General features: G+C 43.0%; 1 protein-coding gene across 12 annotated transcripts in view; it reads right to left on the bottom strand.

Moving 5' to 3' along the window:
- The window catches only part of SRGAP2 (SLIT-ROBO Rho GTPase activating protein 2), a 244,862-nt gene that overhangs the window by 139,342 nt on the left and 78,589 nt on the right, over positions 1-26,931 (bottom strand). For all 12 annotated transcript variants that reach the window (XM_028530820.2, XM_036015602.1, XM_036015603.1 and 9 more), the window contains exon 3: positions 15,877-16,069. In XM_028530820.2, the coding sequence (XP_028386621.1) occupies positions 15,877-16,069 (193 nt within the window). The remainder of the gene's footprint in view (positions 1-15,876; positions 16,070-26,931) is intronic.

Raw genomic sequence — 26,931 nt, 5'->3', positions numbered from 1 at the left:
CCTCCAACTGATGTAACGGAGACTTGGCAAAACCAACATTAAGAATGTACAAAAATAAGGTTAGCATCCAAGACAAAGCCCTAACAATAGCATTTAATCCTTATAAGAACCTGAATGGCTTCTGGAGGTGCTAATGGAGAGACTAGGCAATAAGCCTGTCTGAGTGTTGGCATGCATGTGTACAAAGGACTCTATGGTAGAAAAGGGCACACATTTCCACCCATGACCAGAGAAAACAGAAGCAGTGCAGTGGCTGACAAACCAGTCCATGTATATAAAAAGGGGGACAGGGTGGAGAACAGAAAAGTCAATATACCCAAGAAGCCAAACCTTTCTTAATTGTGCCTGCTTCCTGGGTTCATTTGCTGTCTGTTCAGAGTTCATTCAGTACCCTGTGCTTTGTCGTCAAAGGAAGTGTCTGAAGAATCAGTTCCACCTATACACACTGCAGAATCAATTCTCTATAACTTCCTCCTTTTTGCAAATCCTCAAGATGCCGCCTGTAAATTTAAAGAATTTTAAGCACCAACAGAAACCCTATCCCCACCCCCAGAACTCAGTTATGAACATCTGTTGTTTACAAGGGTTCAGGCTAAGAGCTGCCAGACTTGTTCTACAACCTCTACTTGAACACAGAGGTTGCCAGGGAGGGATGTCTGAATTTCATGCAAGGATGCCCTGTCCCAAACGCTTTACCAGAAGTCTGCAAACACAGCTCAGCATCCTACTGTTAAAGACAATCCTGGTTTGTTCAATTCATTTTCTAGTACTGGTTCTTTAATCAGCTATACCTGAGACAGGAGAGTTTTCAGTTAGGAGGGGAAGAATGGGGGGGGGGGGAGGTACAGGGAATAAGAAGCATAATTGGGAGGCATAAAATAGATGGGGAGAGGTTAAGAATGGTATAGGAAACAGAGAAGTCAAAGAACTTATATGTACAACCCATGGACAAACTAAGGGGAGAGGAATGCTGGAAGGTTGGGAGGTGCAGGGCAGCAGGGGGACAAAGGGGAGAAAAAATGGGAAAACTGTAACAGCATAATCAATAACATATACTTAAAAATAAAATAAAGAATCACAGCTGTGCTCACTGATCCTCCCTGAATTTAAAATCCCAGAGGCAACAATCCAATGATAGGTGGTGGTGTGTATGGGCTGGAGGTAGCAGAAAGGATGGTACTTTTTCAACTCTGAAAAATATCCAAGCCCTACTTTCTTCTGATTCTCCCTAAACCCTTCATTAACACTGAGCTCTTCCCACACGATTCTGTTTCTCTTCACAGCGTGAAACTTCAGTATAGCACAAGAATTAGATATTAAAGTCTTTACTTCAATTAACTTGGGACCAAAACTAATTGAGAATATAACTGTACTATCTTTTACCTTTCCCTGGCCAAGCTAAGTACGAGTCCCTCCAGAGTACTCCACCTCCCTGGACCCCCGCTTCCTGGTGACTACTGGAACCTGCTTTAAATGGGGTCCTATTTTTAGATTCATGTGCCCATGCGCACATGTGTTCTTATTATTCTCTCTCAGCCTGTCTGATTTTCCCCATTTCAATTATGAACGTCCTTATGAAAGACACTGTCTTTTCTTCTTATCCTGTAAACCCTCCCACTTAACACAGCTCCCAATAAAGACGACATGGCTTTTGCCTTTAAAAGAGAATTGGATCAAAGTCAATTCATTTAACTGGCTGTGAATTCCTGAGAATTAAAGATCCAGCCACACATTGCTTCCTATCTCTACTACACAATTATTATGGAGCTTACAAAAGCTAAGATAATGAATGCTAAAAGTCCCCTGCCCCCCAGCACTGATGTTAAGGGACAGGGTCACCAGGGTCTGGGCTCCAGCAAGCTGAAATCCCGAGGTGTGTCCTGCTGACGTTCCAATGCCAACGCCTAGGAGACAGAGGAAGCCCTCAGCAGTCTCCAACGTCGTTCCAACTGCTCAGAAAAGCACGCTTTGCTCCTGACCGGCCCTCCATCATTTCCTACCCTAAAAAGATGACATGAAGCCATTCAGGCAGAATCTTGGGAGCTTCCTTTTGGCCTCATGAGACAAATGACCCAGGAAACCATATTCTGTTATGCTTGTGACTGAGGTTTGTACTACACCAGCCTGCTGGTCTTGATGGTGGCCGCTGCAGGAAGCTGAACAGGACTGACATTCTTACTCACCCAGGTTGTAAATGGGACCTCAACACTATACCCTTGTGGAAACCCAATGATTTGGCAATTAGTGGTGAACACTGACTCTGTGAGGATAAGGAAATCAGAAGGCGAGCGTAAGACAAATTTCCTCCTCTTGATGATTATAAGCCTGGATCTAAAAGTAACATGCCAGGGCTAACTACCTGGTTCAAGGTAGTTCATGACACCTTGTGAACGTGACACCTTAGAGGATAAAACATACAACTGCTGAGTTTTTATAGGAACTGAACATACAATTATATAGAGTCACATAATTGCATATTTCCCATCTATTGCAGTCACATCATAAAAATCTGGATGGAGAAAGAGTTTGCCATTCAAGAGAGCCCAGAGGGGTTGCTGAAGAAAATGGAGACTGCCATGTTACCTAAGGGCCAGGCTTAAGAATGCTTAACTCTGCACAGGGAATAAATAATAAATCTAATCTAACAAGGTTTTACCTAGTATAGGTATGTTCAGTCCCAGCTCCTGTGGACAAGACTAGGAGTCACTGCTCTTTACATTTACTATGTGACAAGCACTGTCCTAAGGGCTCCAGATATGCTAATTTACTTAATTAGCACAACAAGTCCATGAAGTAGCTACTAATATTATCTTCAATATACAGATGAGGAAACAAGGCAACTAAGAAACTTTATCTAAAAAATCACACTGCTAGTAAAGTGGAAAACCCAGGATTACTAACTCAGGAAGTCTGGTTCTAGAGCCTGGAATCTTAATGCTCACACTATTCTCCTTCTTTCATGGTGATAATGACATCAGCTACTATTTTTTGAGTGTCTAGTAAGTTGCAGACACCAGGCTAGTGTTTTACATTTACCTAATCCCTAGAACAGCTCTTCAGGGTAAGCACTCTTCTCCATGTTTCACAGATGTGAAAACTGAAGCTGAATGAGGCTCCTCAAGGCCACACAGCTGTAAGTGGAATACATGGGATTCAGACCCAAATTTGTCTGGATTAAAGCTCTCAGCTTTTACTACTGAGTCACAAAGCCTCCCAAAGAACTTTCAAAAGAAATCTTTCTCTGTTCCACAGACTGACCACCATTACATCTTGCTGATCCCTTAAAATGCCTTCTTGTGTCTCTTTTATCATGCTTTAACCATGTGTGAAGAGACTTCCCAACTCTTCCAAAAAGAATCCAACCACCACCTAAGGTTCCATATGGGTTGGACAAGTGAAAAAGTCACCAAGGGACCTTTTGTCAGTTTCTAAATAATTGCAGTTTAAGCCAGGGCTAAAGGAAACCAACCCTTGCCCAACACCAGATGCTATATCTGGGCAAAACCTTCCCTGGGGGAACAAATAGCTCCCAAATATATCCAAAATGAATGAGGGACACACTGGTCCCAGGAAGTAAGGGGTTCTCCCTTCTGGCAGCTTCATGTTTCCTCCTACTTCCCTTCTCAAAGTCACCCCAAACTCAAAGGGGAACTTCCAGGTCCTCCACCCTTTTCTGATTTGCAATCACAGCTGTAACATTCTCCACAGCCATTTGACTCTGCTTTTCAACCCAATGCTATCCTGCAGGACTGGTGAACAACTCTAAACTCAGCTGCAAAGGAACAATCCATTGGCAATAGGTGACATAACTGCAGAGATTGTGCACGTTCAAATACTGGGCCCATGGCCAAGAACATGGACTCTACAAGAATTTCTAATTAAGTGTGTACCCAACCTCCCACTGAAAGGAGTGTTACAGGTGAAACGTCTACCAGATTCTTGAGATACCTAGGTCCTGCTCCCTCACATATCTTCCATAATTACACAACTCATAACCAGCCAAATAAGCAGGTTTATTTTCCATATGTACCTCCTTAATAGACTGCTAATTTAATGTCAGTGAGAATAGGATATTGTCTTGTTCCTGTCTCCAGTAAGGTCCCCAAAATGTATACTGAATGAATGCACAAATAAATACACCTTCTAAATCCCCTTTCACTCTCTGCAATCTGAGTACCACAGACAATACAAGGGATGGCGCCCCTTTCCCCCCACTAAACCTTACTGTTGGAAATCAAGCATTTCCAAAGCCTCAACCATCACCTCTCTATGAGCATGTCCAAATCACTACTAACAGCCCAGGGTTTTTAGCTCTACATACAACCCAGATCTTTAGCCCTCAATACAGCCATTCATTTTTTGTCAATTAATGAAAATTTCACCTTCAATATCCTTCCAAGATCTTAAACTTAACACTCAAAAACCAAATTTCTCATAGTCTAAGCTTTCAAAAACAACACATTCTCCTAACTTCAGTATTTTTATTAACGGCACCATTAATCTACCAGTCACTCAAGTCCAAAAGAAACTTCACAACCCTCTTTCTTCCCTGCTTCCAAGTTCATTTGAAACCGAATCCCATCAGTCAGCAAGTCCTAGAGATTCTTCCTGCACCAGGTGTTCTCCATCTGTCTCTGGACTGTAAGCTCCAGGAGTGCAGGGCGCAGTATCTGTCTGGTGTGGCATGTGTCTGGCGCAGGGTAAGAGCACAGCACATATTTGCTAAACGAACTGAAGGATCAGTGTCTATTCTTTTCATTCCTGCCATCCCACCCTAATTTAGATCCTTATTATCTACTGTGGCAACTGGTTTCGCTGTCTCAAGTTTCTTGTCATTTAGCAAATCACGACCCTAAGGTCAAGGTTAATCTTCCTTAAGCTGAGTTCATACCTCAGCCTAGATATTAGCTGTTCAGTGGTTTCCAGTGTCTACTGCACAGAGCCAAATCTCTGAGACAACACTCCAGGCACTTCACAATATGATCCTGTCTACCTCTGTCCAATTCCTCCATATGCACTTGTTTACCCCAGCCAAACGAGCCTACTCACTCTACCCCAAAAGTGTTCTGTACTTTCTTCTTGCTGTGCCCCTCCAGCCTCCAACATTCCCCCTCTCTCCAGCTTTCAAAGTCCTATTCATGTCCTTCAAAGTCTGGTTCAAATCCCATGTCCTCCCTTTAAGTTTCCTGACCACGCCCTTCTGTAGTACACACTTGGTACTTACCATATATGCCTTTATACTGAAGATCTGTGCTACTGTATTTAAGTATGATTTATTCCTGACTAGAATATGATTCATATAAGAAAGAATCACTACTACTTCTTTGGATCTCTCTCCTCTAAGAGTCTAGAACAATACCTTTAAAATATTCAACAAATATTTGTTGCTGAGAAGGAAAAGCTGTAAGAAAGAAAAAATGCTGGCAGAGGGCTATGAAGTAGCATAAGGTCTCTGTAAGGAACACAGCAGGATAGCAGTGTAGGCGTATTCCTCTCAAAACTCGACAGGAAAAAAAACAACCTCAAAATAAAAGAAAGCACTGAGCTATTAAAAGTAGGAGATCAAAACCAACCGAGCTATGACTGAAAGGTAATTTACAGCAAGACTATGTAAGAAACAGCCAGCGCATTATCAATTAGAGTCCTGCTGGGCAATATTAACACAGATTCCACTTAAAAGAGACAATCAAAGGCTCAGCAACAAATAGGAATACATTTATACTCTTCAAGGAGCCAAAGAAAATGAAGAACATCTTCCCTAGGAAGACTTCCTACCCTTACATAATATTATCTCTGCTCTTAATCAAACCAGGCAGATAGAATTTCAGGCATTAACAGGGTGCTCCCACAATTCAAAGGGATGGAGGAAGCCATATTACCCATCTTAAACAAAGCAGAATAAGGTAGAATCAAATAATCTATGGGGGAGGGGGAAGAGAAGGAGCACGATGGGACCACAGGGTCAGACTGTACAGAGGAATCAGAGCTGTGTAGGCTGTAATGAGGGTGTCTGCACTGAGCACAGTGTGGAAGAAGACAAAAGGTGAGCAGGAGCAAAGCAGAATAGAAAGCAAAGCCAAAGAGTGGCAGGGTGAGGGCTGCCAGGGTAAGAAGTTGTCCCTGAGAAGATGAAAAGAGCAGTTCAGCAACATTTGTCCCACACAGTCACTTGGGGGGTTGGTGGAATGGGTGGAAAGGTGAAGAGATACAAATTGGTAGTTACAGAACCATCATGGTGATATAAAGTACAGCACTGCACATAGTGTCAGATGGGTACAAGATTTATCAGGATGGTCACTTAGTAAGTTGCATAATGTCTAATCACTGAGGTGTGCACCTGAAACTAATATAATATTGTACGCCAAGTGTAAGTGAAAAATAAAAAGTGATTTTGAAAAAAAACAAACAAACAAACCTGTAGCAGAATACCCAGCCTGAACTATATGAGAAGTTGAAATCTAGCCGGGGTGAAAAATGGCCTGGAAAAGGATGGGCTAAATCCACATGGACTAACTTCAGCCCTGGCCACCCTACCCCATCCCAAGTTGAATAGTTTCCATGTTCCTGAGACGCGTCTGTCCAGAGCTGCTGCTGGCAGCTGCTCTCCTGGCAGCACAGGGAGACAAATTCATGGCATTGCTGAACCAACAGCTGCTACAGCTCTGGGGGAGGTGACAAGTGCCCACTGAGGTGCTCTGGGCAGAGGATGAACTATTCTAGGGACCTGCCTGTCAGCAAAACCCAGCTACACTTCATTGGTGAATGAAAATAAAGTACGACTGCCACTCCAGAGACCCAGGAAACCCACAACCCTTTTTCTGTCCCAGCCTCTTTGACTTCACTTGCTCTTTGCCCTTACATTTGGCCCATTTTTCTATTTCCAAGAGTATGATTTTAGTTGAGGCCCATATTAACCTTAGGCCAACTGTCAGACCTTTCTAACAGGTCTCCTCCTTCCAGTGTCTCTTCTCCAATAGATCTTATGCACTGTTGCCATAGCTATCACCCAAAGCACGGCCATATTACGTTCCTTGCTCAAAAACCTCCCATGGCTTCCCCATGCTTACAGAATAAAGCCCAAACTCTGTCACCTGGCATTCATGGACCACTGTAATCTGATTCCTCTCAACTTTTCAAACCTTATTTCACTATTGCATTTATTTACTTCTTTTTTTTTTTCAGCAAAACCCACCAGTTACCCACCAGCCTTGTCTTCCCCAACTGTCATCAACACTGTTCTCTCTGTGGAAATTCTTCCTCCCCCATCTTTTTAAATTTAAATCCTCACCCAAAGATATGTTTATCGATTTTAGAGAAAGGAATGGAGAGAGGAAAGAAAGGAGGGAAGGAGGGAGAAACATCGATCAGTTGTTGCCTCCTGTATGCACCCCAAACTTGCAACCTAAGTATGTGCCCTGATGGGGGTGTGTACAGGATGACACTCTAACCAACTGGGCCACCCAGCCAGGGCCCTCCCCCATCTTTTTATCCTCCTTCTACAACTTTTGCATTGTCTCAACTGAATCAGGCTTGTAGGACCAATACCTAGTATTGACACTTTTATTTTTTTCATTTCCCATTCACTGAACTTCACCTCCATACAACGCCTCCCAGAATCCAGCCTGAACAAACCTCTCTTCTCTGTGCACTTATGGCACTTTGTATGGATGGGTGGCCATGGTCTGTCATGCATCTGCCCTCTCACACATCGCAATGTGCCAGAGCCTTCTAACAGACCCTGTATCCCCTTTTTCTATATTAATAAAAACTCTACTTTCAGCTCACCCAGAATAATAACTACACTTCCCAACCTTGCTTGTAGCTCAGTATAGCTACATAACTAAGTCCTGGCCAGACAAATGTGAGCTGAAGAGATGTATGTGTCACTTCCAAATTGCACCTTTAAACAATATGTGCCTGTCCCTTGCCCTTTTTTGCCTGTCCTGCTGGCTGGAATTGGGACATGGTGGCAGTAAGCCATCTTGGGTCATACAGACAAGGGCAACACTCTCATAATGGAATAAGAAGCCTGACACAGCCCTGTATGGCTAATGCCCAATTATTACACAAGAGAAAAATCAACCTCTCTCTTGTGTAAGCCACTACTATCATTTGGGGTCTATTACAGAAGCATAAGCTATATCCTAACCAAAACAGATATATAGGCATGTCTAAAAAGCCTTTCCTGGACTAAAACTGTTGACTTTTCAATTGCTAACAAATGATTCAAGCTTGGCCTGGTGGTGCTGCCTACCAAGTACCATTTCAGCGTCAGCAGCATGGATGTCTCTGTGTAGTAACGCTTGTGTGTGCAAATATCCAAATACTTGCTTCCCTTTTGCAACATAGGGATGTGGAAACTGGAAAAATGAAGTGCTTTCGCTAGTGTTGTGTTAAGAAGTAGTCTCATCATTGTATTAATAAGACAAGGGTAGATAGATGGAAATCATCAGCAGCTCTTCAGATGCTCACCAGACTTAAGTAAGGCATACCATGGGTGTAACTGTGACAAAAAGAAAGGCCAGATACAAAATGCTGAAAGTACATCTGGTGGGGTATAATTCAGAATTTCACGTATATACTTATAGCAACAGAATCTACCTACTCCATGTAAAACTCTGGTTTGACATTCAACCATTTGACTTTTCTGTACATTTTTAGGAATGAATTATGTATGAAAGTGGGATATTGCCTGGACTCTCTGAGTTTCTTGCCATCTTGCCCGGATTCAATGCATTTGTGTGTATGTCTCATCTCCTCTTCTAATAGGCTGAGACACTGGGTGACTTCTGACCATATGAAATTGCCACTATAAGGCCATTTTTGATCTAGAAAACCCAGCAATTTCATGTTGCACTCTAATGGATTGAAAGCTCCTAGGTTTGGGGTTCACTTTAATCTTTGCATCTTGCACAATGCCTTCTACATGGGAGAGCATCTGTAAGAAATTGCTGGGGTTAACTTTTACAGATCTTCTTACTTCCATTAGAGAACACTATCCTACCTTACCCTCTATTCTTTCAATGCTTAAAAAAAAATCTCTCCCTCTTTCCTCCTACTTTCCCTTCCTCGTTTTCTCCCCCTCCCCTTCTGGTAACTTACTCCTAGCGGAAACTTTTATTCCTTCCTGACACTGGGTCTGCCCAAGCCGTGAGTTCTGGTTTTAGCTTGTTATTCTTCTCTTTCTCTCCCCTGAGTTTATACACTTTCATGTTGGCTTGGACAAAAAGTCCGTACCGTTTATTGCATAAAATAAAAGACCCTTTTTTAATTTGCACCAATAACTTTATTGATTTGAATATTTTGAGTATGTTGGGTAATCTCCCACTATTGGTTTCCTACTGGGTACATGTATGGGGTGCTGCTAAACACCTCCAAATGCATGAGACAACCCCACAGAAAAAATTATTTGGCTGAAATGTCAACAGTACCAAGAAACTTTGCAAACCATTTTTGACACGTTCAGTCAGTCACAGTACATTCTCCATACACAGCACAAATCTTTTCTTTGCGTTTCAGTTGTGTTTTTACCTTTCTTGAAATAATAAAGCATTGCATACCAAAAATGTTGCATATTTTCCACCTTCAATATTAAAATGGGTACACAAAAATTTACCGATTCTGATAAATTTTTCTTCTATGCTATTACAGTTGTCCTGACTTTTCCCCCTTGCCCTCCTCCACCTAGTACCCCGCACTCCCTCAGGCAATCCCCGCACCATTGTTCATGTCCATGGGTCACTCATGTAAGTTCTTTGGCTACTCCAGTTCCTATACTGTACTTACATCTCCATGGCTATTCTGTAAGTACCTGTTTGTACTTTTTAATTCACTCACCTCCTCCCCCATTCCTCTAAACTGCCCCTCCCATCTGGCAACCATCAAAACACTCTTTGTATCTATGAATCTGTCTCTGTTCTTCTGTTTGTTTAGTCTGTTTTTCAGATTCAATTGTTGATAGATTTGTATTTTGTATTTGTATTTGTATTTCAATTGTTGATAGATTTGCCATTTTTTTGTTCATACTTTTGATCTTCTTCTTCTCAAATAAGTCCCCTTAAGATTTCATATAATAACGGTTTGGTGGCGATGAGCTCCTTTAGTTTTTTTCTTATCTGGGATGCTCTTTACCTGCCCTTAGATTCTAAATGATGTCTTTGCTGGATCTAGCAAACGGCTATAGGTCTCTGGTTTCCATGACTCTGAATGTTTCCTGCCAGTCCCTTCTGGCCCACAAAGTTTCTTTTGAGACATCAGCTGACAGTCCTATGGGAACTCCCCTGTAGGTAAGTGCTTTTCTCTTGCTGCTTTTAAGATTCTTCCTTTATCTTCAACCTTTGGCATTTTAATTATGATGTGTCTTGGAGTGGGCCTCTTAACATCCATCTTGTTTGGGACTCTTTGTGCTTCTTGAACTTGCATGTCTGCTTCCTTTACCAAGTTAGGGAAGTTTTTCAATGAAAAAACAATGAAAGATATTAGAAATCTATTTTCCAGTAGGCACAATTAGGCACAATTTCCAACTAGGCACAATATTTTCCAGTAGGAAAATAGATTTCTAATATCTTGCTCTCTCTTCTCCTTCTGGCACCCCTATGAGGTGAATGTTGGACCTTTCAAGGCTGTTTATACTGTCTTCATTTCTTTTTATTCTTTTTTCTTCCTGTTCTGATTGTTTTTGCTTCCTTATATTCCAAATCATTGATCTGATTTTCAGCTTTATCTACTCTACTGTTGTATCCCTGTAAATTGTTCTCTATTTTAATTAGTGTATCCTTCATTTCTGACTGGATCTTTTTTATGCTGCTGAGGTCCTCACTAAGTTCCTTGAGCATATTTATAACCAGTGTTTAGAACTCTGCATCTGATTGATTGCATATCTGCATTTCATTTAGTTCTTCGTCTGAACTTATGATCTGTTCTTTCATTTGGGCCATGTTTCTTTGTCTCTTCACTTTGGCAGCCTCCTTGTGTTTGTTTCTATGTATCAGGTAGAGCTGCTTTGACTCCATGTCTTCGTAATGTGGCTTAATGTAGTAGGTGTCCTGTAGGGTCCAGTGCATAGTGTCTCCTATCACCTAAGTTGGGTACTTGAGGTACACCCTTCATGTGGGCTGAGTACACCCTCCCCTTGTAGTTGAACCTTGGCTGCTGCTGGCAGATCAATGGAAGGGATTTACCCAGATCAGTCAGCTACAAGGGCTGGCTTTGACCACGTATCACCAACCTTCACCCTCCACGGAGGATCAGCTGTTCAGGGGCAGGGTGATGGTGCTCTGATATGGTATGTGGCTGCCCACTGGGTGCCCTAGCCCTAGGGTTCCCTGGGTGGTGCAGGTCAAGATCAGCCCACACCTGTGTTTTGTGTGAGGTCACCTGGTCTGAGCTATAAAGCAATCTGAAATGGCTGCTACTTGTGCTGAGCTTGGAAATTCCCAGGTGACGCCAAGCTGTGAATGTAGGCTAGCTGCTATTTGATAGGATTTAGGAAGTTATGAAGCATGAGCCAAAACCAGCCATTCATGTGGAAAAGAAGCCTGGATGGATCTATAAGCTAGGTGTGGTAGAGCCTCTGGGGATTCCCAAGACAAGTCAAACTGTATTATCCAGATTGATGGAGTCTCAGATATGGCATCAGCTTTCCAGCTCTGTGCAGAGAGGCTTTACAAAAGGGACAATGGCCTCTGCTTGCCTTAATGCCTGATAGTTCAGTATCTCCCAGTATGACACTGGTGCCTTTCAAGCTGCTACCCCAGTGATGGAGCTCAGAGGGAGTGAGTTTGAGTAGGTGAGTCCATGTGTGGGCTCTTTAGGAGGAACTGCTTGGGGCTCCACAGTTCTTTCCATTGACTCAATCTCCACTGGTTTTGCAGCCAGAGGTTGTGGGGACTTACATTCCTGGCACTGGAACACTGGGCGGGGGGGCCCGGTGTAGGGCTTTGACTCCTCACCCTCCTGTATTTTTATCCACTACACGTGGGTGTGAGACCAGCCCATTCCGAGTCTGCACCTCTCCTACCAGTCTGGATAGATGTGGTTTCTTTAATATCATAGTTGTCAAACTTCCATTCAACTCAGTTTCTGATGGTTCTGAGAGATGGTTGTTCTACAGTTTAGTTGTAATTTTGATGTGGTTGTGCAAAGAGGTGAGTCATGTCTACCTATACCGCCATCTTAATGGGAAGATCTCCTTTATTTTTCAGTAAGTTTTTTTTTTAATGCATGCTGGTATGATAGCTGTCACAATACAACCTAATAAAATTGTTTCAAATGAAGTTAAAGACAACTAAGCACTGCTAAAGTCATCATAGTATGGAATAACCTTCACAAACTTTTTGGCCAACCCACTATCTTCCACAATCAGTTCTATACTGAAGCTAATGCTATCTAATCCCAGTCCTACCCTCTTATCTCAAGAAGTGCAACTTTCCATCTGAATGCCTGAAGGCCTCCCACTGCCCCCAAACAAGCATGTCCAAAGTTGGCTCACCATTCACAAAGAGGTCTTTCCTCAACATCCCCACTTTTATTGTAGATTCTATTAACTCTTCTAGGTTGCCAGGTTAGAGACAGTGGGTCACCCCTGACCATTACAGTTCTTTACCCAATCATGTACCCAGTCCTGTTCAGTGTTTTGAATACATTTTGAATGTATTCCTTTCCCTCTGGTCTTTGCTGCTACCACAATGTGCATGAATTCCCTGCCCCCAAACGTCCATCTTGGCCTTCTCTGGCATAAAAAATTCATTCTTCTACCACATCTTTTCCCATGTCTCTGCCCCCACACAAGAACCCAGAGGGCTCACTACCACACTGCTGTATCAAATCTGAACTCCTCTGCTGGTCTGTGAAAGACCCATTATTTGGTGTCTACTCATCTATCTTTATCTTCCACTGTTTTTGAAAAATACCTGTGTTCTCACAATATTTTGCTCATACCTCTATTAAAGGCCTTTGCACATTATGTTGTCTCTCTTCTCTGTAAGCCAAGATTCTAGAGCTTATCTTAGCCTCCGCAGGAATCAGCACAGAGCACAGTATCCAGTAGGAATTTATGAGGGGTTTGTTGAATAAGTGGATTGTTACTCAGGATAAGATCAGACAGGAAGCTTTTAGAGTAAACTAGCCATAAAGTGACAGAAAAAGGAGTGAAGTTTCCCCCTTACAAGTTCTTGTAGTACCTTGTACTTCAGTTTCGTAATGCTTACCTCAACTCATCTAACTGTGTGATTTGTTTAACGGCTGCTTCCTCATTCTTCTGTTAAGTGCAACGTGGAAGACAACACGCTTATTCACTGCTGTATCCCAAGGCACAGTGTCTGGCGTGAAGGAGTTCACGGAATGTGTAATGGACATCTGTTGAATGAATGTTTAAGAATCTTCCTTTTTATGAAGCTGGATTCCTCACTAGTCCCTGTACCTTTACCCCTACTTCCTCTCACTTGTAATACTGTTCCCTACCACACAAATCTTTAAAGCCTAACCTAAAATCTCACTTGCTTCTAGAAAATTCTCCCGACTGTTATAGATCCTTTACCTATCTCTGATGTTTATCTCTGACCTCTTCTCATATCTATATTCTACATAAAAAATGATCTCAATGAGATCATTATTGCCTTATCCTTTAATTGCTCCCTGTATTAAACATCTTTTCTCCACAACAGTATTTGCCCTCCTCTGGATACGCACAATAAACTACTCTTATATCTTCCAAAACTTGTACAATAGAAGCACATAGCCGGCTCTCTATAAATACTCACTGGTTGTTTGGGGAAAAATGAGGCCAGGTTCCAGCTCTATCAGAAAATCAATTCTTCCAGCCTTGAAGAAAACACCCTATTCCTTGTATGTGATCTTAATCAGAGCAATTCAGATAATTTAAAGAGTGGCACATCTGTACCTTAATTTGTAGTAAATATGTCCTTAAGCTGAGAATACTAGTAAAACTAAAGTGATGTTTTAAACTTAGGAGGAGGTTATTAACAGAATAAATCCAACTTTGAATCACTTTATCACATACTAAAATAGCATTTTATGCTCTCAGAATTGCTTATCATAAAGAGAACAGGACTTGGAAAAGATAAGGAACTCAGAGGATAAAACATCTTGCGAAACTCTCATTCTGGCTAAACCAAGAATGTCACATATTCTCCTCTATCTGAGCCTCCATATCATTGCTCAGAGCTGGCTTGCAAAGGATGTTTATTTCCTCAATTATTAGGGTGATGAACAAAAATAAAAAATAGGGAAAGATACACTTGGCATTAATTCCTAAATTCATTCATTTGCTCATCCAACATTTAGTGACCATCTGTTATATACTTCCTGTTATGCTAGGCACTATGGGAGACTGAAAGATGAATTAGAAAAGTTTATCCAATCCACTGAGAGGAGATTATATAAAGCAGACAGTGCTGAATGTCCTAATAAAAGAACAAATAAAATGCTGTACAAATTCAGAAGAGGGAAAACATTCTTTCTACTGGGAGAATCAGGAAAGTTTCTTAGAACATACTGCTTCTGAGATGGGTCTTAAAACACAGGTATGGTCGAGACATGCAGAGATGTGAAGAATGGGCACATAAACTCAAATAACAGGATAAGCAAAGACCCACGGAGTCAACATTCTGTTTGGCTAAGATACAGTGAACTGGAAACAGAAAATAAGGTTGGAAAGCTACTTGGGCCAGATTTGGAAGGGCTTGAGGACCACAGTAGATCTAGGGGTGGGACCCGAGATTCTGTATTTCCAACATCCTAGGTGATGATAATGGGAGATCATACCTTGAGTATCAAGACCATAGATAGATACACAGACAGTGGGAGCCACTGCACAGAGAAACTGCCTGAAGTATGTTCCAGGAAGACTAAATCTGATAATAGTGGATCAGCCAGGCGGGAATGGGGAGAAGCTATAGACTGTGGTCCTCAATGCTGGTCAACCATTAGAATCATCTGGGAAGCTTTTACACCATATTGTTACTCAGGCCCTGCTCCCAGAGATTCTGATTTAATTGGTCTGGAGTGGGGCCCAGATTTCAGCATTTTAAAACGCTCTCCAGAGAATTCTAATGTGCATTTGGGGTTGAGAACCTCTGCTATAGATGATACAGTAAGTATTGCAATTGTTCCAGCAAAGATGATGATCTAAACTAGGGCGATGGCAGTGAGAAGAGGTTGAAGGGGCCAATTGTATAAAATACTATAAATGTAAAAGAAAAAGACTTTAGCAACTTTCTGGGCAGCAATATAGAAGTATAGCTACCACATCATTCATTTCTTCTAATTTGGTGAAATGGTTAAGAATACAGACTCTAGGGGAAGGAAGTGGGGAAGGCTGAAGTGGTGGGGAGGGGTGGGGGTGGGGAGGCAGAAAATTGTACTTGAACAGCAACAGCAAAAAAAGGAATACAGACTCTAGAACCAGACGGCCTGGGTTTGAATTCCAGCTCTGTTTACTAGTAGGGGGTGTGTGTGTACAATGGGCAAGTGCCTTGACCTTTTTATGACTTAGTTTCCTCATCTGTAAATTGGGGCTATAACAATAACCACCATATAGAGCTATTGTGCTGATTGAGTTAACATACATGTAAAGCCTTTAGAACCATGCTTGCCATATAGGAAGAACTATGAAAGTGTTTGCTGTTATTATTAGCATGGTTCATTATCTATTGTGATGTCTCTAGTGTGTCGTACTGCATATAAGGCTCATCTGGAAAAGGGGAGATCCTTGAGGGCGCTCAACCTCCAGCCAATTTGAAGTCACGGGGTTACCTGCTTCATGAATCCAAACGGATCTAGGTGGCACACCCTGCCTCCCTCCATCTCAGACCCCATTCCCAAGGTCTCTAAAAGTGGCAGCCAAGGAGTCCCTACTTGAATTGCTGGTCCTTGGTGCTGCGCGTCTTGGCCAGGAAGCGCTCTGCCAGCTTCTCCAAGTTGCGGGAGTAGTCCATCTCAATCTCAGCCTTCTTTCGGAAGAAGTCCTGGAGGTCCTGCAACAGCTGCACCCGGAGCTCACACTGCTGGTCCAGGCATTTCATCTGCTCTGTGAGCTGAGCGCGGATCTCTACAAAAAAAAAAAAAGGCAAGACAGTCATACAGAGAGCAATACACGCCAGCATTTACTCCTTCCTTTTATTTGATCCCTGTCCTCTGGGGAACTTAAAGCCGATGATGATGATGATGATGATGATAAGAAGAAGCCTAAGCTCCACCAACTTTTTCCAGACTACTAAAAAACACTGGAACCAGGAATCTGCTGAATCATTTAAGTACTTATTAGATGTAATAATATTTAGAGCTACTATTTATTGAACAATTTACTGTATTTCTGGCACAGTGCCAGAACTTGGGTTCTGTTCTAGCAAAGAGCATAATGAATTTTCTTCCAACTGTCCTGTTGGGTAAGTATTACTTTCATCCCCATTTTAAGATGATGAAACTGACTCTTAAAGAAGTCAAGCTACACCAAATACAAGCAGTCTGACTTGAGAGCCCAGGCTCCTACTTTTTATGCTTTCTCCCATCACTTCAAAATGCTTTTCCATATCTTTATGAATTAGGGTCAGGGTCAGGATATTTTAAGGGAGATAGAAAGGACCCTGCCCAAGGTCAAATAGTGGCAATCAAGAATGAAACAAGCACCAGGACCTCCAGGTAAATAAACCATCCGCTGTCAAACAGCTTCCACCATTTCCAATGTCACAGAACATAAATTAGCCTTAAAGAAGTTGACTTTTCTTCACCAACAAATATCACTCATATCTCTGCTGTTTCATCCCCACTCATTCAACTCAGAACCCCTGCTTTGTCAAAGCTAGAAATACTTCTGGTTAAGCTCCAGCTTGGCAGATTTCTGCTGGCCAGAGTCCTCGTACGGGGCTAGCAAACACCCTCTCCGGAACTACAGCAATGGTTGCTCCAGCTGCAGTCAGATCTGCCTCAAATGCAATACTGCATTTGTTACTGACAGGAGACCTGGCACCCACAGGAAGTGCTGTCAAAGCCAGACTGCTTGTCAGCTCAGAGAAGGCCTGCAGTGCGTATCCTGCTGAAGTTATGTTACAATCACCATCTGAGTCACAATGGAGCCATTTTTGTCATCCCTTCCCCCTCCAAGCCTGCTCAGCTCAATGTATTAGGATGTGACAGTGACTCTAATCCCAGGAAAAAAAGAGCACCTATATTATTATGCCTTTCCTATGCATGCTACAAATTCATTCCCAGACAGCACAGCTATAATAATGCTTTCTATCTATGCTGTTTAATGCATGGGGCAGGGAAATCTACAGTTTTCATCTGAGTTGTGGATAAACAGAGGCAAATCCAGGATCAGGGCTATGATGTTAAAAAATATGCCAAGTACTCCTTTTATGAAGCAATGAGGGATGGGCAAATGGCGCACTTAGCATTCCCCAAAGTAGGTAGGGGTCCATAATCTTTCCCCATCTTCACTTTTTTTATTCTGTTTTCACAGACACCAGGATGTAGCACAAGTATCTGATCATTTATGGGTGATCTCAGTTGACCTATAAATGCCATTCGTACCCTCTTTGTCCCCACGCCTCCCCCTTGCCAACCACCAATGCCAACCAGGTCTGCAGTAACCTCACCTGAACTGAAACTGAGCACCACAGGATTGTTTCTAGCAGACAGAAGGCTGTGCAGAAAAGCTGCCTACCTCATCACTCATCAAAGCTCTCTTGTTCTGTGTTTTTCTGGGAGTCTGATTACAAGGGTGTTGGGAGGAAGATCTGCAGAGGGCATGTCAGGCATATGGTTTTTGCCGGGGAATTTCTGGGCCTCTTAAAGGCAACAGCCTTCGCCGAGACTATTCCTAGAGGCATCTGTGCCCCTACCATCTAATGACAGATACAGGTCGTAGCTGGCGGTGGTAGCCACTGGGTGGGCAGACTGTGGGTGGAGAGGACATTCATTGATATTACTTACAACTGGTCCACCCAATAAGAACCAGGGCTTTTTTGGTGAAAAGGTACCCGTAACAGAAGTGGAAGAGGATGTGGATGGGTGATGGGGCTATCAGCCCCCTCTGAGTGACCTGTAATTTATTTAAGACTTTGCCTCAATAATCTCACTAACCAAAGACGCAGAAAGGAACATGGTAAAATGGATGATGCCCACCCTCCATCAAAAAGAGGAGGCTAGGCAAATTCCCTCAATACCCATGAAGTTCCAGAGGTTCACCACTTCAAGGCTGTCCTATCCACTTCAGAGGAGACCTCTGAGATACGTGAATTAAGAGGCCCCCAAGCATATCCAACCAATATGGCATTCCACCCTGACTTTCTCAGGTACCTCAATGAGGGGGCAGCGCAATACAAAGTGATCCTAGTTGAAACGTGGGCTAGTTAGTGAGTCAAGGCTCTAGTCCAAACTGACTCTGAGGGCCTAAATCACCCCTCAGCAGGAAGATGGAGAAGGGGACATTGCGGGGGTGGAAGCCAAAGTGTTCCATCGGGTTCTTCCAGGCCCTGAAGGAAAGGGAACATGATCTCATTTAACTTTCACAACTAGTCTCGAAGTCCCCAATTATCCTGATTGCACAGAGGAGAAAACTGAAGTTAGACTAGTTAAGTAATTTACAAAAAAGTCATACAATTAGGTACAAGTGGAGCTAAAGCTAAATTAAGGTTTGTCTGCCTTGTCAAAGAGGTTGATAGTGGGGCAACAAGACAAGAGGCACAGAACATGAGTCTGGAGTCTCTGAAAGTTATTTCTGCAAAAAATCAGTTTCTATAGCTCCCAGCCCTGAAATGTTCACTTCTCCACCTTTCAGCTAAGGAGTGATTCAGACCCACAGAGGCAAGTATGCACTAGTGCACTGACTCACTAACTAGCCCACATTCTGGCCAGTCCATAACAAGGATGGATCCCTTCCCTGCTTCCAAGATCTACTCTACAACAGGACAGCTTTAGAGCGAATGCTTTTCTTGTCCTGTGAGCACACCCTGAGGTCTGCCAGTAAGCCCAGAGGGCAGAGAAAGTGAGAAAGCGATACCCTCACCCCTGATCCAGGAAAGAAGAGTGAGTCTCTGCTAATAGATACTACCTGCCACTGGAGTTGATTTGTGATTTGGCACCACTGAGCATCTCCCCCTGCAACCTGCCAGGAGGGAGAAACCTCCCTGGCTTCCATCCTCAGAGCATCCATCCAGACATTTAAGGGAGACTACAACCAACCCCATCCTCCAGGCCTGCAGCCCTAAGACAGAATGGCTGCTCTGTCCAAGGTAAAATGTGCTGCTTCAGGTTTTTGCTGCTGCTGAAAGACAAACAATAGTCCCCAAGAAGGCAGCTGTGCCAGCCCCAGACCTCTGCCCATGCACACAAGGGGCAGGAAACAATAGGCTACTGAATGCCAGCACGCCTGGGCCATGTGCCCAGACTGGAGGCCCCTCTGCACCCTGACCTACCCACAAACTGCAAGGGCAGAAAGAAGAAAGGGGCGATTTATAAAAACATGAAGGAATTCCTCACAGTTCTATTGTGTGCTCAGGCAATTATGCGCGCACACACGTGTGCACACTCAAAGACATGCACTGTCACATCACCCACACTGTGCTTCACCATAACAACTCCAGAAGGCTTTACAAATCCAATAACAGTTGGACAAAAGTTCCTGGGAGCTGGGAGTGATGGGGTCTTTGTCAGTCCTAGAACTACATGGGAAGAAGTCAAGCTCCCACTTTCTAGAAGCAGCTGTTGCCTCAGGGATATGGATGAATGCCATGACCATCCACAAAGCCAAAGTACAAAGGTCACTATGAACTACTTGGAGTGATACATGCCCAAAATGACCTCCCCTGGGCATCTAACACAGCCCATTTATTCAGTAAATCTTTGCTGAGCCCCTGCTGTACGGCAGACCCTGTGCTAGTGATGGAGAACAAAACAGGCCCCGCCCCGCCCTGATGAATGTGGCTTGACAAAGAAAGAGAAAAGAAAGCAAAACAGTATTATTGCTTTTGTTCTGAATATTCTTCATTATAACATAGCCACGGTAGTAAGTTCCGACTTGAAGACCATAGATTTATAAATCATCAGCAGCAGACAAAAGAAATCAAGCAACGTGTCTAATAAAAATTCAATGTTCCATTTTTTCCATTACATTTTTAAAAAATTACACTTGAACAAAAACTACAGCTTCCCTTGCAAAGGGGCCAAAGTCTTAGAACAAGTTTTCTGAGTTTCAGAGTTGACCTTTGGTTGATATTTCATCTAAAATTCAAGTCAAAACTTAATTACACTGTTCTGGAATTAGATAGTGGTGATGGTTACACAACTTTCTGAATATACTTTAAAAAAAAAAACCCACTGAATTTTACAATGTAAAAGGGTGAATTTTATGATATGTGAATTATACGCAGCTCACTAAAACATGCAACCAAACCAAACGGCATGTTGTGTTGAGCACCGCCCTCCCAGCTGAGGGGACAGCAGCCCAGTACACAGGCACCAAAGCAGTGAGGAATTCGTGGTTTCCATTTCTCCATTTAGATGGGCTGACTCTCAGTTCCACATTGAATATTCTTAAAGTAAATATTGGAAGCTGCCTCTCTGGACAGCAAGCTTGGCCATGTATGACACTGAAATCCACTGGTGGATTACCATTCCATCATTTCCAAAATAAGTCAGATCAAAACCTGGCAAGGAATTTTTGGATGCAATAGTTCAAACCCAGGATCAGCAGACATATCCAACAAAGCTCCCCCTGGGATTGCTGATTCCTTGGCTATGCTTGCGTACAACTCAAGTCCTTACTACATCTATCTTTGGAGTTAGAAGGAGGTTCATTTTCGTTTTAGAGAGATGCTGATGGGTCACGTGAAGGATGAAACTGGAAGGAAAGCAAGCCCTAGTAAGACACTGATCATTTAACAAAAGCAGTCAGGGACCTGCCACACCGACAATCACGTAGACGCTAAATTATAAAACACCTGGCAATGCAGGTGACACAATCCTCTGAACAATGTCCTCACTTCAGAGAACACCCAAGGAATTCACCAGTCAGCAGAGTACAAAAGGACTTTGTTCAGTCTATAGCTTTCAATCCAGAGATATCAGCCCCATTCCTTCCCTCTCTCAAAATTCATTCTCCTTCAGGAATTTTCTCTGAGTCACACAGAACCCCCTCTTATGAATCCCACATTTTCGAGGGGAAAGTGGGGATGGGAGGGCAAGCCACAGAAAGATGTAATCTTTGGAGAGTAATACAGGTATGTCCTTCCCTCGTCCTTGAAGTGTTGGCACCTAGGGGACAGGAGCTGCGACGCCCACAGGTTCTGTTCGGAGCTGGCAGAACATGAGATCAGCCCAGGTTCCCCACTGGGAACCAGGCCTGACTGCCAGTCCTTTTCCACAAAATCTGCCTCACCTGCTTTTAGCCCTTTCACAAACACATGATGTCACCTCAGCCATCTGAAGAATATTAATTCCTAGTGCCTTTCCAGCAAGTGTTATATAAGAAGACAATTGAGGCTTTCATCAGGTTCTGCCCTCCATCTCTCTTACCAAGACCTCTTATCACAAGGGTAATCAGCCCTCTCAAAACTGTTCCCCAGGAAACAAAATGCTGGGATGCCCTGCCAAGTCTTGCTCTTTGCCCTACTTGTTTGGTTTTCTACAAACTCAGTAAAAGGAGGGCCCTTCAAAATTGCTGTTAGACACAGCAGAGAACCAAAGCCCAGAGAGGGGAAGGAGTTGCTAGAGATCACACAGCTGGTTAGCTGCAGATCTAGGCCCAGATCTGAAACCCAGATTCCCTGGGTCCCCAAGCCAGTGTTCTCTCTTACTTACTCTTACTGCGAATATTTATTTGAGCACATTCTAGGAGCTCTGAGAACAGTCCTCCCTCAAAGTTACCAGGGTAGTAGGGAAGAAACCAGTGAAAGACACCTATAACAAACAAGGTAAAATAATAACATAAACTAAAGGGGTGTGCGTTGCACACAGTGTCGTGAGAGCAGAGACAAGGGTGACGTGTATCAGCTTCAGTCCACTTTCTATACCACATCTCTCAGTGACTAACATTATTAGTAATCTCTGAGTAGTCAGTGTCCCAAGAAAACGCCATCAGGCTACTTTCAGTAAAATAAAAGACAGCAAAGATTCCTCCTTGACGAGTATGACTATTGACTTTACCCTATTAAATAAATACAAAGTAAAAATAGATATGAGTTAATCCAACCAATCAAAAGCTACTAAACTTCCAGAATGTGATAAATACTTAATGTTTTTTCTTCCTTGTATCCATACCCTCCCCCTCTCTTAGTCCATGCATTTTCGGTGAAGCTGATTGCACCTCTGCCCTCCCTAAAGATGGTGGAAGTTACCTGCAGGCCGTGTTTGGAGTTGCAAGACCTGGGGACAAATGAGAGTCTGAGCTGGCTGCAGCCATCTTGCCACCATGAATGGCAAGCCTGTCTGAGAACAGAGCTGAGCTGAGGCAGCAGAGCTGACAAATGGAAAAATGAAAATCAAGCTCCTGAATCACGTCATGGCCATATACCAACCATATCCTTGGTCCTTTTAGTCACAGAAGCCACCTCACTCACTTTTTGCTTAAAATAGTTTGCACAGGGCTTTTGGTCCCTTGAAAACAAAGGAGACCTAATAGATAATGAGAGATTCTTAAGTTTTCAGAAACAGGAAGGTCCCTGTTCTCAAACAACTTACAATCAATTGTAAAGATGTAATCAAAATATGTATTTTAAAAAATCTGTATTTCCCTGGCTGGTGTGACTCAGTGGATCGAGCGCCAGCCTGGGAACCAAAGAGTCGCCAGTTCAATTCCCAGTCAGGGCACATGTCTGGGTTGCAGGCCAGGTCCCCAGTGGGGGGCATGTGAGAAGCAACCACACACTGATGTTCCTCTCCCTCTCTCTCTCCCTCCTTTCACTTCTCTCTAAAAATAAATAAATAAAATCTTTAAAACATCTGCATTTATATATTACAAAATTAAACTACTTAATTCTGTATTATATAGCTTTTTATTATATACTTTAAGTACATAAAATTAAGAAAAAGCACTACAAGTAAAAGTGTTGTAAAGTAAGAAAGAGCAGTGGGAACTAACCTTACTAAATTAAGGCTTCTTGAGGAAGACTAAACTCCTTGAGAGAAAATTTGTTCAGTTCACCAGCATACTCCTGAGAGCTAGAAAAATATCTGGCACATAGTAAGACCTTCGAATTTGTGGAGGAAAAAAGGAGATGAGAGAGAAGAGAAGACGAGAAGAGAAGAGAGAGAAAGAAGAGAAGGGGAGGGGAGGGGAGAGGAGGGGAGGGGAGGAGGAAACAGGTCTGAACTAGTATTCTGAGGGTGGGTAGAATTTCAGTAAATGGAAAGGTAAAGAAACAATATTCCAGAGGAGGATAAAATGTAAGCCAAAAGATGCGAAAATCTGGGGACGTGGCCTGTTTGTGAGGCAGTAAGGAAGGTGGCTTAGCTGAACAAAGGAAGACATCGAGGCTTGGTCAGAGATAAGGGTGTATAGGAAGGAGCGACTCCAAAGGCTAACAGAGTATTTGGATTTCAAGCAGTCAGAAATGGAGGTGGTGAAAGTTTGTGCCACGATGAAAACAGAGATGAAGGAAGATCAGAGTGGAACAGGTCTGCTGGATGGATTCCTGGGCTTTCTAAAATTAAGAGATGGAATTCGCGTTAATGAGCAATCCAGGCTGATGACCCAGAGGTCAAGCGGGTAGATTTCCATGAGTGGAAAATCCCAGCACGTACTAACACTAATCATTAGTAATAAAACAGACTCTCAAGCCAGTGATCCTAAAGCTACTGATTCCAAACTATCCCTCCCTACCCAGTGGTAATCAAACTGAACATGCGAGAGAGATCCGTGGGTTCAAACGTGAGATAGCTTATTTTGGTCGGAGGAAGGAGGGGTAGTCAACTGGAGTCCGGGACTCCCTCACTTTCCTTTTGACTACAGTTCTGTCTGTTGAACTTTAAGTTTGGCATCTTCAAAACTGTCTGACCTGTGCAGCAGATTGTTCCAAAGTTATGAAAGAAAGAACCTCTCCTCCCCTTGCATTAGCTCCACATTACCTAAAAACAATACATGCCGCTTTGGATACTAACAGAAACTAGCCAGTGGAAAGGAAGAGGAGAAAAAATGACCTCAAGAGTTTCAAAAGGACACCCAGTCATTCATTAATTTTTGAGCCCCCAAATAAAGCTACAGAAAGCAACCTTGTAAAGCTGATGAGGTGGGAGGGTGTGGAGGGGGATATCTCAATGAAGTTTAATCATCACAATTGCTCTGGCAAGCTGCCTTGGCTTTTTCAAGTTACTCAATAGAAAGTCAAAGAAAAAAGGCTCCCAAATGAACAAGCTGCCACATCAAATGCCAAAGTAGTAATTTTGGCTCCTAGGCCTAGCCTGAAATGTTTAAGAAACAGAATTTCCAAGGTCCAAAGTCTAGAATTAACTTGTACTACAAACTAAAGAATTGGAATGAGATGACCAATAGCTCCTCTGGGAAATGTCACCCAATCTGATACCCCTATTTCACTGTCAGAGGCAAACTGGAAGTCAGCACCCAAGGATGACAATCAACCAACAAATCCAGCGAAAATTGTATTTATCTTATGCCGTCTCTACAAAGATCTGAGTGATGAACCATTGAACACACAAGGAAATAAATGTAAGACATTGTCCATCTCTCAAAGAGCTTATAATCCAATTAGAACAAGGGGGGACTAAATGCAAAAATATTCAACAATATAAGACTGTGTGTGCTAAGCCAAAACAACAGTCCCAGATCATGTTCAGAGAGGAGGAGATCAGTATAAACCAGTGTGGGCATGAGTTAGTCTTGAGGCCTTGAGCTAGTCTCCAGGCCTTGAGTTGGGGAGGATTTAAAGAGATGTTAAGGGTGATAGAGGAGGAGGGCTGTGGTCACTGGAGCAAAGATAAGGAGGCAGATGTGGGCAGATCAAGATTAGGAGGATGTGAGTAGAGCGCTGTGACTTGAAGGTTAAGTCGGAAGGGTACAGAGGGGCAGGGGTAGAAAAGCAAGAAAGGGCCTGTGTACTCCATGAGTAGATCAGACGCAAATAGTTCCAAAAGGTCTGTAAACTGTGGACAGAGCAAGGGTAATGGCAGTCTAGAAAGGGAGGACAGCACAAGCAGAGTCAAAACCCAAGGAATTCCCTACCAATCAATTCCTAAAAAGACCAAACATCAATTTCAGCTTGTCCACTAGAGTAACAGACAATGGCAAACTGTATTTTGCTCAAAAACCCAGCACAATCAAAGAGAAAATAAGCCAGATTATTAGTAAAATGCAGACCCTAAATTCCCTCTTAGAGAACTGGCTCTGGAGGTTTACTTCATTTTGTGCGAGATCCAGCTTTGGCATACAGTACTGGCACAACTGTTTCAGATCTAGTTCAACAAGCACAGACCAAGCACCTATTAGTTGTAGGGTAGAGGGACAAACAAATACGATTCTGGAAGATCAAGAGATTCACTTGGGCCTTTGAAATGCCTGTGCAACTTCCAGTTGGAAAAGGCAGCTTTACTCTCCAGTCTGAAGTTCTCAGGAGAACTGGAAACAGACATTTAAAAGCCATCAGCCAGTAAATGAGAGCATGAAGTTACCACCAAAGTGAGCACAGCTACCCATAGAAAGCATGCAGAATGGAAGAGAAGTAGGCCTAAGCATGCAAACATTCCCATTTCGGTGGAAAGCAAACAAAGAGGAGATAGGAAAGTAGACCAAGAATGGAACAAAATTGTCAATAACTGCAAATCACTTAAATAAGATAGCAGGGCCAGGAGTTTAACTTTGGCAATTCAGAGTTCATCATTATTGAAAGCTTGCTATGCTGGATCCAGTTTATCCATCACCCAAGGTGAACACAAGTGCCTTGCTGACTGCTTGTACTGCTCCAATTGAAATGGCTGCTCATGGTCCTTCACGCTGCTGGTGGGCCAGCCTGATGGAGTCTTGCCTTGTACCCGTGCTGCATGCTTCTCAATTCCCACCCCAGGGTTTCCCTGTTTTCACTGAGGCATGCAGCTTGGAGGGACTTGCTCAGCCACCAGCCATGAAACCAAGCATTGGAAGAATGAAGCTCAATGAAGTCAGCACTTGACCAGTAAGAGAGGGAGCTGGCAAACAAAACCTCTCTCCTTCCCCCAGTGGACTGTTCAGAGATGCAGTAGCTTCACACAGTTTCTCTGAAGATGTCCCACAAGACCAAATGATAAGCCTCTCTTATGAAGCTGTGGCCGGCTTACAAGGAGTCCCTTATATTTGCTCTTCGCTCTCCCTTTCTGACTTCTCTTTTCTCCTCATTCCTGCTTCCCTGGGATGGCTCTTCCAAATAAAGTGTAAGCTTTTGCCTCTGGCCCTGTTTTCTGGGGGACCCAGACTAAGACACTTACCATGTGCCAGGCACTGCTCTAGATGTTGGGCCATAGTCCCTTCCTTGCTAAAACAGATTCCAGTGGAAGTATCTGCTTAGCAGATCCTTGGGAATAGCTAACCAATTATTTTTCAAGGACTCAATATATATGTTAAGTGGTTGGTTGGTTATAAGAACTGATTGTGTTGACTACAGCTTATTTTCTATGGAAAAGTAAACTGTCTCCACAAAAAGTATAGGCAGGCACATCATATATTCAAGAGTAACCACAGGTACCATTTATTAAGTGTTTACTATGTACCAGGCAAGCACATAGTAAATTGAGCCATTATTCAAGTATAAAGGTACATTATCTCATTAAAGCCTCAAAACACCCCAGTGGGATAAGTTTGCAGTAAAAGAGAGTAGTTAAGAGCACAAACTGCATTTCAGAAAGACCTGGGCTTTGATTCTAGCTCTGCCACTTACTAGCTGTGTACATGGCCTTGAACAAGACCATCTCTCTAAGTCTGTTTCATTA

This window comes from Phyllostomus discolor, chromosome 14 (genome assembly GCF_004126475.2).
Source record: "Phyllostomus discolor isolate MPI-MPIP mPhyDis1 chromosome 14, mPhyDis1.pri.v3, whole genome shotgun sequence".
NCBI lineage: Eukaryota > Metazoa > Chordata > Mammalia > Chiroptera > Phyllostomidae > Phyllostomus > Phyllostomus discolor.
This window is presented reverse-complemented; position numbering and strand designations above follow the sequence as displayed.